Source organism: Mytilus californianus, unplaced genomic scaffold (assembly GCF_021869535.1).
Source record: "Mytilus californianus isolate M0D057914Y unplaced genomic scaffold, xbMytCali1.0.p SCAF_2, whole genome shotgun sequence".
Classification (NCBI taxonomy): Eukaryota; Metazoa; Mollusca; class Bivalvia; order Mytilida; family Mytilidae; genus Mytilus; species Mytilus californianus.
Window position 1 is genome coordinate 84,809,598 of NW_026262668.1, and position 19,463 is coordinate 84,829,060.

Here is a 19,463-nt window from a genome sequence, read left to right on the forward strand (position 1 = left end):
CATGTCATACCAATATACGACCGCAAAAAAATTTGCGGTCGTATAAAAACTCTAAATTTTGATAGCACTATTTTTGAATGCAGCAGTTCCTGCAATCATAACATTTAATCTCACATTTTTGTTCATTGTTTAATGTTCACAATCATAAATGCATGCTGACTAACTGAATTTATTTATGTATACATTTTTACATTTTCTAAAAAGACATCTGTAACATCAACAAAGGAGATTGAATATCCAGCAGTCCATTGTGAAAGTTTTGTTGATTTCGAAACAATTAATCTAAGAGGGGTTGCAGATTAGAGATATATATGTACATGTATGAGTCCACCTCTTAAACAAATATAAAACAAGTTTTAGACCTTGAAAACCACCCAAAAAAGATTGAAAAAAATTCAGATAGCTATAAAACACGCTTTCCAAATACGTGTAATAGCCCTTTACTTGTGGAAAAAGAGCCTTCCTTTGCCTTTGCTGGGAGAAGCAAAAAGGCCAACATGTAAAATTTTAAAAGAAGGATCATCGGGTGCAATTAGTTTAAATACAGATTCATTCTTATAATAAGGACTGGTCAAAAGAAATATAGAAACACAATGATCACTATATAACTGTCACCTGTCTTTACTCTTGATATATAATTTGAAGAAAAACTAAACCTAAGCAAGCCTTAATATCCCAAAAATACTTACGCATTGCAGTATGGAAGTTTGTCGTAACCCTTGTAGTTTTTCATATTTAATGTCATGTTGCACGACTGACATTTGAAACATCCTTTGTGCCATATCTGAAAATATAAAATTATATTTCATTAAAAACCTAAACGATAAAAAAAATAAATGGGGAATGTGTCCATGGGACACAGATGATGCCCCCGCTTGCATATAATGTTATAAAGGGATATACACAACTCAAGAACTGTAAAAGTGACATGTACACTACCCAAATGTGTACTTAATCTGAGTTTTGTGGTAATAAACATTGTGTATAAGTTTCATGACATTTGGTTGAGGCAAACTTAAGTTAGAGAACAGAAACGAAAATTCAGCAATTTTTCCATTTGTAAAGGGGCATAACTCTAGAACGGTAAAGGTGACGCCACCAAAATTCAAACTTGATCTGTGTTTTGTGGTAATAAGCATTGTGTATAAGTTTCATAACATTTGGTTGAGGCAATACAAAAGTTCGAGAACGGAAACGAAAAATTCAACAATTTTTCCATTTGTAAAGGGGCATAACTCTAGAACGGTAAGAGTGACGCCACCAAATTCATACTTGATCTGTGTTTTGTAGTAATAAGCATTGTGTATAAGTTTCATAACATTTGGTTGAGGCAATACAAAAGTTCGAGAACGGAAACGAAAAATTCAGCAATTTTTCCATTTGTAAAGGGGCATAACTCTAGAACGGTAAGAGTGACGCCACCAAATTCAAACTTGATCTGTGTTTTGTAGTAATAAGCATTGTGTATAAGTTTCATAACATTTGGTTGAGGCAATACAAAAGTTAGAGAACGGAAACGAAAAATTCAGCAATTTTTCCATTTGTAAAGGGGCTTAACTCTTGAACGGTAAAAATGATGCCACCAAAATTCAAGCTTGATCTGTGTTTTGTGATAATAAGCATTGTGTATTAGTTTCATAACATATAGTTGAGGAAAACTAAAGTTAGAGAACAGAAACCAATTATGGGAGGTACGTACATTCGTACGTACGTATGTACAGACGGACAAGGGTAAAACTTAATGCCCCCTCCGCTACGGCGGGGGAATAATTATTGTTTTTTAAGAAGTAAACAAATTATAACAGTGTTCAAATACAAATGTATTTATTCTAGAAATACAATGTACAAACATGACAAATGAAGTAGAAAAGGTAAATGGAAATAGTCACAAAAAAGTCATTAAAAATTCACAAGCAAAATAGTCACAAGTTTTAGTAATTGCAAAGATTAGGAAACATGTATATATGCATGTTAATCCTTGAAGATATATGGACACATGTTTCCACTGATCTATTTTTAAGTTTTTTTTTTTGTTCTTTTGACCACATGTATTGATTGGTTTGATATTTATATATTTCTATTTTATAAAGGAAAACTTTCTTTTTAAATTTTTTGTTTCTCCCTTCATTCAAAAAAAATAAAATACTGCTACAAAATTTTATACTTCTTGCATATTTGAACATAATTATTTATATTTCTTGAATAAAGCATGTACTGTTTGGAAGTTCAAGTATATTTTACATACATATCAGTATATCTATAAATGTACTCATACTGGAAATAAATATTTAGTTAATTATATTATTTCTAATATAACTCTTTGATAATGCAGTTGGTATAAACCCTGAATATATCTGTTCATCAAATCAGATCAGGTGGTTAATACTTCTATTGATAGAAATAACATTCCAATGCTACTTATCTCACATAGGGGGAACATCTCAATATACAAAAGTGTATAAATGTACTGATAACCATCTTCAAGGTAACATATAGTGTAAGTACAAAAATCTCTCTCATAAAAATATATAATGGTTTATTTCATGTTTTAAACCAAGGGGTATTTAACAAAAGTAACAAACAGCAAGAATGTATAAATGCATAGTACATATGATCTGGCAAATTATATGTGCATTAATAAATTATATTGTGAATTTGTGAATTTGCTATATTTATTTTATCAAATTAAGAACATAAAAAAATGCAACATAAGCTACATTCATTTGGACCTATGGCATAACATTGAACAATTTTGCACACCCACCCTCTTCCTTTTATCAAAGCATCTGTTCCAATGAGCAAAGAATAGGTAATCAGTAAGTTCATAGTACATGTACAACACATTTGGGTGAACATAAATGAAGATTCTCCTTCTCCAGCAAAAGCTACAATTAATGTGTAGTAAGAACATGGGATTAGGGGTAATACGTGAGTCAGCAATCCAGCATAACAAAGCAAAAATATCTAGAGTACCATTTGGTCAACCATGATCATATATTCTACTGGTTCAAGTTAAGTAATAGATGCAGTGAAGTATATCTTTATGCCCTTATCAAAAACATGTTGATGGGTAAAATGACACCCATAAGCAAACATACATGTTATGATCCAGGTTTATCTGGTTAAGGTGTAGATCTACAAGTCTTAATGATCATTTTATCTTATAACATTTATCCACAGGGTCCCTTCATACCAGTATTACAAACATAACCTTAAGGTGTGTGTCACACCTGAGAAAACTTACAGGTGAATTCAGTGTGAGTTTAGGATTTTTTTGTAGCATTTGTAAATAGGTATATAACATAGATAAGCATTTCATTTGTCAACTCCCATGTCAAATGTTTGTGTTTTATGGTGATTTTCAATGTACACCATGTTTACATTAATATGTATATTTTATCTCTTGAGGTTTTCATTCATTCAACAAGAAGAACAGTATTAATAAATCTGGTGAATAATATAAATTCATTAATAATTATCAATCAGAAATCTAATAAAACCTTTTTCTTCAAGGACACCATATATGGACTACCACCAGAGTGCACTGCTATGATGTTTTGTAAGGTTTTGTCAGACCTTCATGTAGGTTCATATGGAAGAAGCTAACCTAATGTTCATGTGCCAATCACAACTTTAAAAAGAAAACAATTGCTAGAACTGGCTGGTTGGTTGATTTGGATTTATACTGGCCAGTACCATAAATGTCTGGTGAAAATATTATGACATACAATCAAGCTTTAAATTAAAAACAATTCAAAAAGAAAACTTTTACAGTTGAAAAAATCATTTCTCTAGATGCCTAGAAATAAATATACATGTATATACTACTTCAAATACAAGTTTTCCTAATAACACTAAGAAACCAATCAAACCAATTATCAATGATATTATGACTTTCTGTCTGATGCTGATATATACATTATATATGTAAATCAGTAATTACATGTAGGTGTACATACGCACAGCACAACATGTAGACACTTAGGAATGACTTAATCATATTCAATGAAAGTTATGTAGGTTTTCACAAGTATGAAATTTAGATACCAAAAACATATTTACATCATGGCCAGTCTGTATTAGAGAATAAGGAAAAAAAATTTAGGAGAGTGGTTTGTATCAAGAAAAGGACTCATTAGGAACCAAAAACAAAATGCATATGAATACATGTAACTGATTAAAAACTAGCGATTTGGAAAATGACCACAAAAATTTGCCTCACTATGGTATGCACAGCAATATTTTAAGGTTAAGGTACATTTTGTAGTATCCTCCCTCCTCTCATCCCATTTAAAAAGAGGAACTGGTATGCACTCTGATTACACCAAACTCAAAACCAAAATTAACCTCTGCAATACATTTATTTCATTCAACCTCATAACATTTTTCATGCTTTTATAAGTCTTAAAAGGTACATAAAGGACAAAATATAATTCTTCATTCACCTTTACGATCTGTCACAGGCAAATACTCACAAAATTAAAATACAGAAATATGAATTAAAATGTGCCCAAAAAAACATTTTAGAATGAACATCACATTTCTCTCAATGAACATGTATATTAAAGAAGAAAATTGAATAGGAATGTGATCTTTAATTAGTTTTCCATTCAAAAGACCTTTACAACTTTACAAAGACAAACATAGATGTTGACCTTTATGACAAATTTTCCCTCTAGTCTTATAGCAATATGACATATAATGTTAATAATCTATCAAGTATTTTTGTGGGATTTTGTACACAGCAAATTTTAAGTAGTTTAGCTTGTATAATAAACAAACATTATGGGAAGCTTATAAAATCATGTATAGTAATACATTACAGCAAACAATAATTTACTTCAACATTTTTATCTACGAAAAAACATATATTATATGCTATAGCTGTGACATTTCCGATCCTTTACCAGGTGATGGGCTGAAGAAACTAAATTTGAAAAGAAATCTAAATTGAGTTCAAATTGTAAAACATACAACTTCTACCTTAGGTATATGAAATAAATATCTATATCTATCATATATCATTCAGTTGCATACTGTCCAGTGCTCTAGAATTTAAATAAATGGGGAATGTGTCCATGGGACACAGATGATGCCCCCACTTGCATATAACGTTATAAAGGGCCATAACTCAAGGACTGTAAAAGTGACACTACCCAAATTTGAACTTGATCTGAGTTTTGTGGTAATAAGCATTGTTTATAAGTTTTATAACATTTAGTTGATGTAAACTTAATTTAGAGAACAGAAACAAAACATTCCGCAAATTTTTCCATTTTTAAAGGGGCATAACTCTAGAACAGTAGAAGTGACGCCACCAAAATCCTATCTTTATCTGTGTTTTGTGGTAATTAGCATTGTGCATAAGTTTCATAACATTTGGTTGAGGCAAACTAAAGTTAGAGAACAGAAACAAATATTTCAGCAATTTTGAGATTTGTAAAGGGGCATAACTCTAGAATGGTAAAAGTGACGCCAACAAAATTCAAACTTGATCTGTGTATTGTGGTAATTAGCATTGTGCATAAGTTTCATAACATTTGGTTGAGGCAAACTTAAGTTAGAGAACAAAAACTTATATTTCAGCAATTCTTCTATTTGTAAAGGGGCATAACTTTAGAACGGTGAAAGTGATGCCATCAAAATTCAAACTTGATCTGTGTTTTGTGGTAATAAACATTGTGGATAAGTTTCATAATGTTTGGTTGAGGCAAACTCCAGTTAGAGAATGGAAACAAAAATTTGTAAAAGGGCATAACTCTAGAACAGTAAAACTTAATGCCTGCTCCGCTACGGCTTAAGGAAGCAAATCAACATTTCTTATTAGAATACTATGTTTCCATTTGTGGATTTTGACAAATTTACATATATATCTACAGATAAAAAAAATTTCCCGGAGATAAATGTATAAGCTAAAACAGACAAGCAATGTAGTATGGTGAGAAAATAAAGAATACCACAGAAAAATTTAGGAAGAGACTCCGTGTGAAAATCTCCTCTGAAATCACTTGAACAAATGGAACAAAATGGAATCAAGCCTTGGTGGTCCTAAGAGGGTATGTTACCTTTCAAAATCAACCATACCAGTTAAATAACCAATATGGAATTCAAATTACTCAAACTGGTCAAAATCTTAACTGAAGCCACTGTACTAAATCTCTTAAAATTTTAATTCTTGTCCCCCGGGCCCCCCCCCTTCTGTTACCATAGTTGTACCGGAGGGTATCACCAGCCCAGTAGTCAGCACTTCGGTGTTGACATGAATATCAATTATATGGTCATATTTATAAAGGAGTAGGTCCAGTAAGACCCTTTTTTGGCCCCAAAATACAGCAGTTTTACAATATTGTTAAAATGTAAACTTTTAGCTATTTATTTGAAAGTAGAATACTTATGTTACATAAATATGGGCTGTTTTGACAATACAATGCACATATATCGGGTACTAGCATCAATAGGTCATACTAAATTACTGAAATCTTCACAATTTAAGCATTTGAGTTAAATTCTAGACAGTTTCCGTCTTAAATGGAAGTGGCCGCATTCGTGTTCATTCTTAATATTTAAATGTAAGTTGTATTTTATGATAATACATAACATATATGAAGGTTAAGAGTGAACATGGATGCGGCCACTTCCATTTTTGACAAAAACCATCTGAAAAGTGACCTATTATGGCATATTTGACAGATTTTTCATATTTAAGCTTGAATTTGAGCGTTTTCAATGACTTAATCAGTTCAAATCTTTCACATAAACTAATTGAATCGACTCAAGTAGACACTTAAGTGTTTAAAAAGTGTCCAAAATTTTTCATCAGATGAACCTGAAATTTGAGGCCAAAATCGGTCCTTACCGGACCTACTCCTTTCCTGTTACAAAACTTTGAATTTTTCGAAAAACTAAGGATTTTCTTATCCCAGGAATAGATTACCTTTAAGCCTAATTTGGCACAACTTTTTGAAATTTTGGGTCCTCAATGCTCTTCAACTTTGTTCTTGTTTGGCTTTATAACTATTTTGATCTGAGCGTCACTGATGAGTCTTATGTAGACTAAACGCGTGTCTGGCGTATTAAATTATAATCCTGGTACCTTAGATAACTATTGGCCACAAGAGCATTTGAAATTTTGAGACAATTTCATTATCTTTTTAAGATGCACACTGCCAAATGAACCAAAATGCATGGACAAATGTATATGTAAGTACGGACAACTCTTGGATGATTCTGTATGTAAGCCATGATGCATACTATCCTGGTATCATAACTTGTAAAGATTTTTAAAAAGTGAGAAATGGTATCCTGGACTCATCCCTTTCAATTGTACAGTTATACATGGTAACGTTGTGATGATATAATGTGATCTAAATAATGAGTATAATGGGAGGACTCGTCAAAATATGGAATTACTGAGTCTGGACTCCTCAGTATAGAAGTATTCAAGCTAAGTATACCTGTGAAACTAAACCACCTGACTTTAAATCCAGTTGCTACTCAGACATGTTCATTTGTAACTTTTATCTATATTGTATATTTATAAACAGTTTGATTCAGTCTGACTTGGTGATTTATCAATCAACAGATACTATAACTATTTGATGTTAACAACAAATGAGAAAATATTTTATAGATGTGTAGGTGGAAATACCGAAATAACTCATTATCTTGTATTATTAAAACTAAGGAATGGCATCTTGATTGCATATGTGATCTGTATATATATACAAAATGTATGTATACATGTACGTTGTGTATGATAAAATATATATAGGGTAAATAGTACATACAGAGTAGAACTTTGTACATGTACATGTTAAATCTTTTTGTTGTGCTAATTCATTACAGAGGAATTTATATTTAATAATAATATTCCAAAACCTTGAAATTAATCAAATTGACCTCTAAGCTGTGAGCTAGTCAATTAGACTTGATCGAAAAAGAAGCATATCCATATAAATAATCTTTTACAAATGTTTCATTAAAAGCAGTTATCATGGTTATGGGAAGCTCTATTTTCAAGTCTGAAATGGATATATATGTGACTTGGTTTAATAATCTGATTTCTTCTAGAAGAATTTTATTATGTTATTAAACAATGAATAATCAATTATCAAAGACATATAATTGTCACCTTTTGTGCATATTTGAAAAAGTGTGGGAATCAACTTTGAAAACAAATATGCAGCTGGTATGAATCTTTTCAAAAATGCCATTGCAGACATTCTACTGCCATAAAAAAACACCATACGGTTTGTATTATTTATTCTTCTTAATTACATCACATATACCCTGTTTACATGTATATATTTTCATTCAACTGATATACATATAATTAATTCAAATATAAAATATTTTTTGTTAGTCTGGAATTTCTAAAAATTATTGCATTGGCTTAGCATACCCATCACAACTCATAATTCAAAGCACTATCAGAAAACAGGAAGTACAATGTAGGTATCTGACAGATCTGAAGTGTACATGTGTACCAATTCATCATTGTTGAGCTGCTGACCAAATATGAAGTCATTCTGTTCAGTACTATATTATTAAAGAGATATGTATATACCTGTGTGACACAAATTTTAACTTTATTCAACATATTGAAAATTCAAACTATCAACAAATAGGAACAACGAGAAGGTATCTGACAGATTCAAAAAGTGACGACAAATTACAACTTATCATTGTCAAGCTGTGAAAAAAACTTTCATTTTAACCCAATTAGGGACATCTTGCTTGAACGGACAAACAGACAAAGCTTAAGTGATTGCAATATAGCCCTTACTCTGGGTCATTTTTCATTACAAAATGAAAAAGCTCATGCATGGTGATACAGAATTTTTCACACCAAAATACAAAGAAGCATTACAGAGGGTCGTAATGGGGGTACCTTCATGACGAATAACGGTAAAAATTCTTGCCAAATGACGTTAATGGTAATTTTTGGCGCATGACGATAAAATGTACACTTTCTTTTAGACGATAAAAAAATCGACTGATTTTGACGAATCATGTTAAATTTTTTCTCAAAAAATAACGGTAACGATAATTATTTGAGACCTCTGACGAATCACGATAAGGATATTTTGACGAATCACGGTAAAATTTTAACCAATTTGACGCTAACGGTAGCAGAAAATTACCGTTTGACGACTGACGGTAAAGGGCATTCCTACCCTCATTACAAGCTAAATTATTTGTAGTCAGTATACAGGTACATGTATATGTATGTGACTATTTCACTGGCTCTTCAGTCATCACAATGTGTAAAAATTGCACATTTTTTCTTTCTTAAAATGTAAAATGTGTGAAGTTTGTGTTAAGATGTGATGGACAGTACATATTTACAGAAAGAAACCCACTTCTAGAAAAAGGGTGAAGGCCATAAAGACTTCTGGCTCATGTATTTTTTATCAAATAATTTCAACCAACAATCAATCAATCAATCAAACAATTTCAGAATTACATTGTTATAGTACAGGCATGACAGTACAGGTATAAGTTTATTCAAATCTAAGTATGTGCTGTACATACGCAATAAAGATTAAATCAGGTCAAGGGAATTAAATTCTAAAAGTAAACAGATATATAATATACTTATGTAATTATGTCAAGCATGTCAAGTATTTAAAAAAAAAGTTTATATGAACATCTGTAAATATAAAAAGAAATATATGGCGGTAATAAGTAATAACTACTTACAAATGCTTTAAAATGCTTACTGGTATATGCATATATATATATATATATAGACATTTTATACAAATTTGTTTACATGTATATTCTTTCACATGACTTTTTTATTTAATATTTGGAAAATGTCTATACTATTACTATCAATTACATGTCACCATTCATAGTTAAAATAATTTATTCATGACAAAACTTGCAAGTTTAAATGTGGTACTACACTGTACATATGAATTTACATGTATAATGAAGTTACTAAACACCTGATGGACATGGTCAAATACTATTGTTTATCCTGCAATCAGCCAACTATTGTACAAATAACAGGTACACAAATAATTTTTTGCTTTATTTGTACTTGTACAAATAAAGTCTCCTGTTACCCCTCTTCCATGTTGATCAAGCGTTAATGTGGATATTTTTTTTTTTGCGTACCAGTTCATTTTGGGGTCCTCTTCGCGGTCCGCGTTTAAACTATGTCGATTTCTTTGAAAAATTAGAGACAATGATTTAGATTTTAACAAATACTAGAACACACCCGCCAAATCGTGGGTATTTAGAGCTTGGTTAAAAGTATGTAAACTGTTGTAGGATGAATTTTTGTAAAAGATTTTATGTCTGGAGAATTTCAGAAAAGGTATCAAACTGAGTCATAGGCACTTGGAGACAGGACAATTATTTTAAGCCCTTTCCCTTTTTTCCAAAGTCTGTAATTTTTTTGCTCTCTGTTAAATTCCATGATTTTTGCGTTTTTGTATACTATGAACATACATATAATATATATAAAGCGTATTTGCTATCAACTATCAATTCTAAGTTTCTTCTCCACGACGATCACTGCTATATTATATAGAGAGTCTCTATATATTATAGGATTATAATCATAGTATACATGCAGAATAACGCGAAAATTATTGTCCTGTCCCCGAGTAATTATGAAAATTATGTTTAAAGAGGGGAGTAAAGGGGGGGGGGGTGTATCTGCACGGAAGAACGCGAAATAAAATTGCTATTTCCGATGAGCGAACAATTAAAAATTTCTTACACGTTGATCTTTTTATCGATTTCAAGAAACACGGTGAATAACGAACCTTCTTCACGGCTGCATAAAAAGTGGCAAAACACGTTGCACGAAAATAACCCTTTACCCCTCTTCTAAAGTTTAAAATCGGAAGTCTTGGGTATGACTTAAAAGTCAGTCTGATGACGGAAACAATATCTGGACGCCTTTTTCTTCGTTTTTCTGCCAAAATAACCCAAACTGAATAATCATAAGAATGGATGACAAATGCGACTATGCATGGTACCTATAGGACTCAAAGGCATGATGATTAATTTATTGGGGAAGGAAGAGAAGCGACACACAAAATGAAGTCTTCTCGTTTAATAGTATAGAAAGTTTCAAGTGTTGGGTGTAAATTTCAGGATAAAAGCAATATATGTACATTGTCGGAAAATATAAAATTTATTTGTACTCACAGGCACTTGTCTGATTTTTTCCCATAAATACCTTTAATAACATTAAGGTATATATGACATTTTTTTCAGAGACAAATGCCTGTGGGGGATGTATAAACACTGAAAAAAGAGGGTGTCATTACTATTTGAGGCCTTTTTCGAGTAAACATTCCAAAGCAACTTTCAAAGCGTTCGACAAAATACATTCTTTTTCCTTTGGTCGCATGATGGACTTGATATTGAGAGAAAAATAAGGCCTTTATCATACTAACCCTTCAAAGCTAAACGTGCTGAATTAACATATTCTTTTGTGGACGAACGTTTATATGTTGACATGTAGATGTCTTTCTGTTTTATTATCATAGTGTTTGTTTATGTGTATACATTTGTACATGATTTTAAATTCCTCTAAATGCCAACAGTATTTTCGTCTTTTAGATGTGAATCTATTTTCTTTCTCTTTTTCATATAGCATGTTTAGTATAAATTGTTAACAAATATCAAAAACAAATATAAGGCATTTGTTTCTGACTCTGTTCATTGTTTTCAGTTATATATATTAATTCGTTTTTTGACATAATTTTTTTAACATTTATTCACAACTATACTATATCTAGCTAGACTTGTGAGGGTTAAACGCTAAAAATTGTAATGACATAATATGTCCATGGTAGAAGACTTTACAACTTGTAAGAGGCATGCGCTGTTTGAACTTTAGAAGTACTTAAGCATTTTTGTGCGTCAATTAGTTGGGTTGCCTGTCTTAATTATTTATGTATACTTCTCCTTTAAACATATTTAGAAATTAAAATATGTAAACAAACACACATAATTGCTTTTATAGTCTGAGAGTCGTTTTTTCTTCTTATTATTGTACCCTCGTCTTATGTTCTTCACATTCTGCCATCTTGCCACGGTAAGATAGCTAGGCATCGTCTAGCCCAGCGCAAACCCTCCTCTAAATTATTCCCGTATTAATCAATATTAATTTTAATCGAAAATAATTGATTTGATTATATCCGTTTTTCGAATAAATTGTTACCTTTGCCTTCGGATTATCTTAAGAATAACCGAGGAAAATAAGCATGAATGGTGTGTCCCCAGGATTTCATATAAGTTTCAACTATAATGACTCTAAACATTCATAACAATGAGCGACTGGATAAAATGTGGAATGATCACGTGTGTTTTTATACATTACAAAATTGCAAGGAGTTTCGGCTATACATGTATATAGAATCATGTTCCTGTGTACCCATATGCATGATTGATCATGATGCAACTTTATAACTAAAATAGAGTTCAAACCTGACACACTGCTGGATTGAAGGACATTTAATAGGTTTTGAATTGCCCCAACCAATCAACAGACTTTTACTATGAAAAAGTCATTAATATCTTCCAATCAAGTAGTAAAAAAGCATTCAGTCTGAAGACTGTCCATAGTTCAACTTTTAAGACCGTCTCAAAGGAGACTGTTATAAATTATAGATCTATAAACTGGGTGATTTGAAATACATTTGTACAATACTTACTTTCATTTTTTAAGAAGAAAATGGGTAAGAAACTTGCTATTCTGCATTTTTTCCATCAAAAGAAATATACAGTGTACGAACATGGAAAGAAATATATTCATGTACAGACTACAAATGTAATTTTCTGATTTCTTGAACTTCTCTGGTCTAACTTTGAACATTAATCATTTACATGTACATGCATATGTATGTTTGGAATTTGTCAGTAACAGGGATCTCCATGGACGAAAATTTTACGAGGGACTTTCATCGGGACAAAACCCTGTGTGTTGCAATTGAAAGTGCTTCATTTCTCAATTTTATAGTAAGGAATAGTGAATAGACTGATATGTTTGTTATATTAATTTATTTCATAGATCTAGAGTTACCAATCTTTTCACTATATTTTTAATTGTCAACAATTCCAATGCCAAGCCTGCATGGCTCTTTTTAGGCAAGGATGACCACAATTCAACTGTTCTGTTAACCTACAAAAATGTAGTAAACATCAAACCATTTTCCTGTCAGAAGGTTCCCGAGTTGTTTTCTTGCTGTTTTGTTAATTTTGTTGGGACTTATAAAATCAGTTTATTTTCACTGTTGAATTCAAAAGTCACAAACCCTGATCGACGATTTGCAGCATCAACAACAACAAGTTTCGTAACCATTTTGTAAAACCTTGAATAAAGATTTCTGGAGGGCAAAAGTTTAAAACTGACATGGTTTTAATGAATTAAAATTGCAAATTCCATAGTAGTTGACCATGTACATGTAACATGCAACTTTCAATTATAAGTATACTGGATGTATTAATTTGATTGTAAACTACATGTATGAAATTAATTCAGAATTACAATACAAAACTTCTTCAGATTATCAGGTTGCAGTTAATATTCATGTATTTACTTTTAAACTTGTACAGTGATTCAATATGACCAATAATTGTTGTACTCACGTTATTTGGCATAAAAATATGTTTCCATTTTATATTAAAGAGACTAATTAATAATGTACTCGTTGAAAAACTAATGGGGGATGCTGATTGTGCAGGTCAATAAAAGCATGTGTTCAACCTGTTAAAACTTTTTTCTTCGTAATTGAATTTAGATTTTACTTTTAATCTAAATTTTCATTAGCATTTGCTGAAAAGTACATTTTTGTAATTAAATAATGCAATTAATATTCTATCTGGATCAAGTGTTCTCCTGTCAGGTGTGTTGATCTACCTATTCAAGTGAGATTAGCGATCATTAGCTTGTTATCCCTCAGGCCAAATAAAAATATATGTGTGGTTCCAGTTACATCCTGAAAAAAAATAGAGTCAGAATGTTGTGTGTTCACTGAGTCCGATTTCCGGCATTATACACACTCCAACCAGAAGCTAGCCATTTTCTATATGTTTGGTTGTAAAATATAATGTAAACAGACATGTTACAATTTTAGTTAATTTTGTTGCATTCTGTTAAGAATTTGTTGCATTTTTATCCATAATGGATCCTTCTAAATCTAAGGGAAATTCAGATGACAGAAGTCTGTGAATTTAATTATTGAAATTCACATTCCACAAAATGGGATTGTTCAAAATCTATTTTTACAGGGCATGTAACTGGAACCACACATATATTTTTATTTGGACTCAGGGCCCTAATGATTATAATTGCTAACAAAAATGGTAGCTAGCGGAACTACATTTTTTGTAAAACAAATTTTGACTTTACCTTTCAATCATAGCGCAGATATTTATTAACAATGACAGGGATCATTTGATGATGGAGGCAAATAATTTAACTATGGTGGAGATCATTTGAAGATGGCAGAAGATAATTCAGCGATGGCGGAAGATATTTGCCATCATAAAACAGGTCAGTTTACGATATTTTATTATTGTAAAGTTATTCTAAATAAACAATACACCTTATCGCTAATCCCGCTTGACCTGAGAATCAGTCCCGCTCGAACTTTTGACGTCATACAACAATCACTTTTCCATTGTGGCGTCAAATATTTTCTATTATGACGTCAAAATTTTACGGGAACTTGTCAGACTACACGAATGAATTTTATTTTTACAGGACATTCGGTCTGGTAAACAACCTAGCTTCACCAGACCGAATGAAATTTTACCTGACCAATTTTTTTTACATCTAATTGTATATTATCCGACAAAATACAACGATCTTATGACTTATTGTGCCCTACTCCTCTCCAAAATGCACAAAAACAAAATCATGTGAGAAAGAGTGTATACATGTATTTTGATGAAAGTTGTGCACAATTGCTTGAATGCATTTCAGTGACAAAGAAAAGTAATGTCACATTTTATTGGATTTTGACATGAAAATTATTTGTGAACTAAAAATTTTGAGTTTCTGCATAAAAAATTTCCTGTATCTTCTTTCATTTTCATATATCTTTTGGTTTTCAATTCTAGTGTTTATATTTCATAGCTGTATTTTGTGAACCTGCTTGGATTTTTTTTATGTTTCTATTGTATTTGATCGGCAAACCCGGAAATTGACCTTATCCGTTCCCGGAATCTGATCCAGTATTGTTTATATTTCCGGTTGATGGCAGCCATTGTTGTTTTTATCAGTCAGATATGTTTTTACTCGGATTTACACATTACTTGTATGCGATTTTCGGCATAAAGCTAGCGGTTGAATAAAATAAACATCGCTGTCATGAATAATAAAGATGAGAATGAATTTTGAGATCGTTTGAGAATTTTGCCCCCAAAATTGGGAAAAATGTAGGGTTTTTAAAAAAATCCACGAAAAATATAACACCGGACATTCGGACCGGAATTCAACAAAATTTTACCAGACCGATCCATTATTCACCGGATTTGTCCGACGGTCCGACGTATTTCGTGTAGTCTGACTTGTGTGATGTCCAGTAATGGCGGACAAATAGCGATAAGGTGTATTAATCCTAAAAGCCTAAAAGGGATTCCGAGTCTAGAGATACTCTGTTTTTTTTTTATAGATTTGGCAAATTTTAGTCAGACCTGATTTCTTAGGTAGGGGATAGAACCAAATATATTCAGTGATACACTGACACAGTATAAATCTTGAACATAGGTGATCCAACTGAAAGTACAATACAGTACATTACTGATTTTATACAAATATTTCGTGAAAACATAAGATCAATGATTTTTCTTTACCTTTACAATTGGAATCACAGCAATACATGTATATATACAAAATCAAAGGACAAGGTCAACGTGTGCCCCTCCCACCAATACAGCTTACAACTGAGAATAACAAATTAAACACTAGCTATATTCTCAATGAGTCTATCTTATTGATAATGACAAGACTTTTTGGGTCACATAAATACCTTTCGAATATGAACCCAATGACCTACAAGTGGCTAACAAGTGGCAAACTATGTGCAGCCGGTTAGAAAAAATGTCAGCGCCCCTGTTACCTTGTCCAAACAATTCAGTTTTTCTGTCGGATAAACAATCTTGGTACATTTTGCACACGGAGGATTCATTTTGTGTTAGTCTATCATATATCCACAATTAAAAGATCAGCTAGCAATTATCTCATTAAACACACAAACGACATCGAATCCTATATTCAAGTGTTGATTTTCGAATTCACACGGAAGTACTTAATGAGAGAAGAAGTCAATTACCGAAATCTTGTGTAACTGATGAGCTATCTACAACGGTCTTATGACCTAATTATTATTACAGTAAAACTTAATATCAAACGACTATGTATAAGCAACAAGTATTTATTATTTTATTAACCGAAAATTCTTATGAAAATGCATATATGCAATTTTTTCACATAGTATATTACGTCCGCAAATCCCTTAATTGTCCGTTTTTAGTTACTATGGGTTTGGTATTTGTCGATCATAATTCTAATGTTGGCGGGCACGTGCCATTTTGAATAAATCAGGGGCGCGTCTCAAAACGAAACAACATACTAATAGATTTTCTTAATGTGGTATTTGGAATGTTATTTAAATTTAACTTTATTTTACAACGTTTCCTTTGTTATTACTCATAAAATATCACAATGATATGAAACAGTCTTACATATAGTATTTTCATATGTAGCAATTTTATCTTCAATTATTTTGAGATCCTCCAACACCATGCACGTGTGTTCCTACTAAATACGGTAATCAGTATGCATTTCATCGGAGGGTTTGTATACAGATATTTCATACAGTAAAAGCACAACCCCGGTAGCTTATTTTTTCATTTTACCCAAAAAAGTCAGCCTGTAATATGCACATTGATAGAAAAAAAAACTAATTGAAAATTGAAGACTTTAAAAGTTTTAAATACGCTGTTGACAGAGGCGGAATAAGGGGGCTTGCAGAGGGGGCGCCCCTTTTGGAGTTACATATATGGTTAACGGATAGACTTTGTACATGTTCTACTGATCCCAGAAGTTGCCTAGTTTGGTGCCCGCCCCCTCCTCAAGTTCTTCAAAATCATGGAGCCGCATCTGGTTGACAATAATTAAGTTACATTTTGCGAAGCTATCTAACTTAATAAGTAGTTTCAAGTATACTATATTGAACTAATACATGAATGGATATATATGTTCCTGGTACAATAAAGATTTAAACGCAATACTAAAAAAATACATGAATATACTTGAAATTATTACTTAACAAATGGTTTCTCATTTATATCAGTAAACAATTTTTCATTAGAAGTAAAAACATGCTACATATTATGCTCCAGGTATGACTTTCATCTTTGCTTCACGAGACCCTGTTAGGTCACAAAGTTAACAGTTAGGTTACTAATATTAATAACATTTAACTGAAACCCAAATAAAACTCAGTCATAAGTATTTTCCCTAAACAACACAAAACACAAAAACCGCAACTGATCATTTCTTATGTTTCTGTTAATCTCATTCAAAATTATGTGTTCGAAATGGGACAATCTTTTCTGGTATTAGTGTCGGATCCAGGATGTATGAAAAAAAGGGGGGGGGGGGTTGAAATTCCAGTAAACGAAATATACCGAAAAAAGATTTAACAGATTAAAAGATTTAATGCTTAAATTTACATAATAGGTGATCAAAACAGGAAAGGGGCATATGCCTTTACACTAGCCTATTTGGTTGGGCAATGGCCACTTGGCCTCATTATTTTCAGCATTTTTGGTTAATGATGTGAGATTTGAATTTCCTATAGTCCTTAAAGATGAGACTAAAACACAAAAAACGGTTTTAAACCAGTTGTGTAAATTTTCAAAATTATACATATATTTTTAAGGAAACATCGAGAATGTTGCAGTATTTATTTTTATGTCAATCAATATTAACCAAGTTGCAAGAAGGTAGGTCAAACTTAACTATTAATATCACGAATGCTTTTGTCATCCAGAAGCTTAAATTTCTGTTTAATAACGACTTTTTGAGCCATGAATGTTCAACGGATTCGACGGATACAAAATTAGAGAAAAAAACAGTACTCAACACAAATATAATGTTGACCCAGAGAAATGTCTTGGCTTTTTGTATCTTTTTTTTATTTAATGCAAATATTGAATCCAAATGGCAATATTTAAACTTGTAAACTACTTTAGTATGCAAAACATTCCATGTCAATAGACCAAAAACTGTTTCTCGTACCAAAATTTCCATAAAGATTCAGTAGAATAATGGTTAGCATAAACATGTTGATAAAAAAATAGGTTAATAGGGAGTTATGCCATAACTGTTACTAAAATACAAGAGTATACACCTCAAATATAAAAAATAAAAGAAGAATGTGTCCATGGGACACAAATGCCCCCGCTTGTAAATTTGCATGTGTCAATCTACTTACTTAAACATATTGACGTTTTGTTTTCCTTTAAACTTTATGACATATATTTCTTTGTGTTGTCATTAGAGATTACTCGGAGGTTTCAACATTGCCCTCATTGTTCAATAACAAACGGTAATGGGATAACTCAAGAACAGTAAAAATGATGCCAACCTAATTCGAATGTGATCTGTGTTTGGTTGTAATAAGTATTATGTATAAGTTTCATAACATTCGGTTGTGGCAAAGTAAAGTTAGAGTGCAAAAACGGCCATTTCGCCATTTTTCATTTATAAAAGGTCATAGCTCAAGAACGGCGAAAGTGAAGTCACCAAAATTCGAATTTGATCAGTGGTTGGTGGTTATAAGCATTGAGTACAAGTTTCATTACATTTGGTTGTGGCAAAGTAAAGTTAGAGAACAGAAACAGCAAATTCGCCTATTTTTTACATTTATAAAGGGACATTACTCCAGAAATTGAAAGTGACGCCACTCGAATTCTAACTTGATCTGTGTTCGGTAGTAATAAGGATTGTGTATAAGTTTCAGCGGCTCTTTTCACAAAAAATCTTCAGAATAAAAATTTTCTTTTGGGCTTATATCTTGACAACAATAGCAATTAGAGTAAAAATGGTCAACACAATAAGTCATACACATTTCAGTATAGCTTAGGAGCATTTTTTGTGAAAAGCGTTGCAGAACATTTAGTTGTGGCAAAGCAAAGTTAGAGAACGAATTCAAAACCAATTTCGGGACGTACGGATGGACAAGATTAAACCGTAATGCCCCCCTCCGCCACGGCTGGGGCATTAAAAACTTTAAGGACTCAACCCAGCACTAGAGACAAAATCTGTTAATAAAATAAAATTGAGAATGGAAATGGGGAATGTGTCAAAGAGACAACAACCCGACCATAGAACAGACAACAGCAGAAGGTCACCAACAGGTCTTCAATGCAGCGAGAAATTCCCGCACCCGGAGGCGTCCTTCAGCTGGCCCCTAAACAAA

General features: G+C 32.0%; 1 protein-coding gene across 11 annotated transcripts in view; it reads right to left on the reverse strand.

The window, feature by feature from the left end:
- Nucleotides 1-16,303, reverse strand: part of LOC127730323 (LIM and SH3 domain protein 1-like) — a 47,164-nt gene extending 30,861 nt beyond the window's left edge. For 10 of the 11 annotated variants that reach the window (XM_052238697.1, XM_052238693.1, XM_052238696.1 and 7 more), the window contains exons 1-2: nt 16,095-16,303; nt 690-784 (exon numbers count right to left, since the gene is read on the reverse strand). In XM_052238697.1, the coding sequence (XP_052094657.1) occupies nt 690-784; nt 16,095-16,163 (164 nt within the window). In that variant the 5' untranslated portion in view covers nt 16,164-16,303. Of the gene's footprint in view, nt 1-689; nt 785-9,702; nt 9,723-16,094 lie in introns of those variants that run through there. The other variant, XM_052238698.1, reaches the window with a different exon arrangement.
- Nucleotides 16,304-19,463: the final 3,160 nt, after the last annotated feature.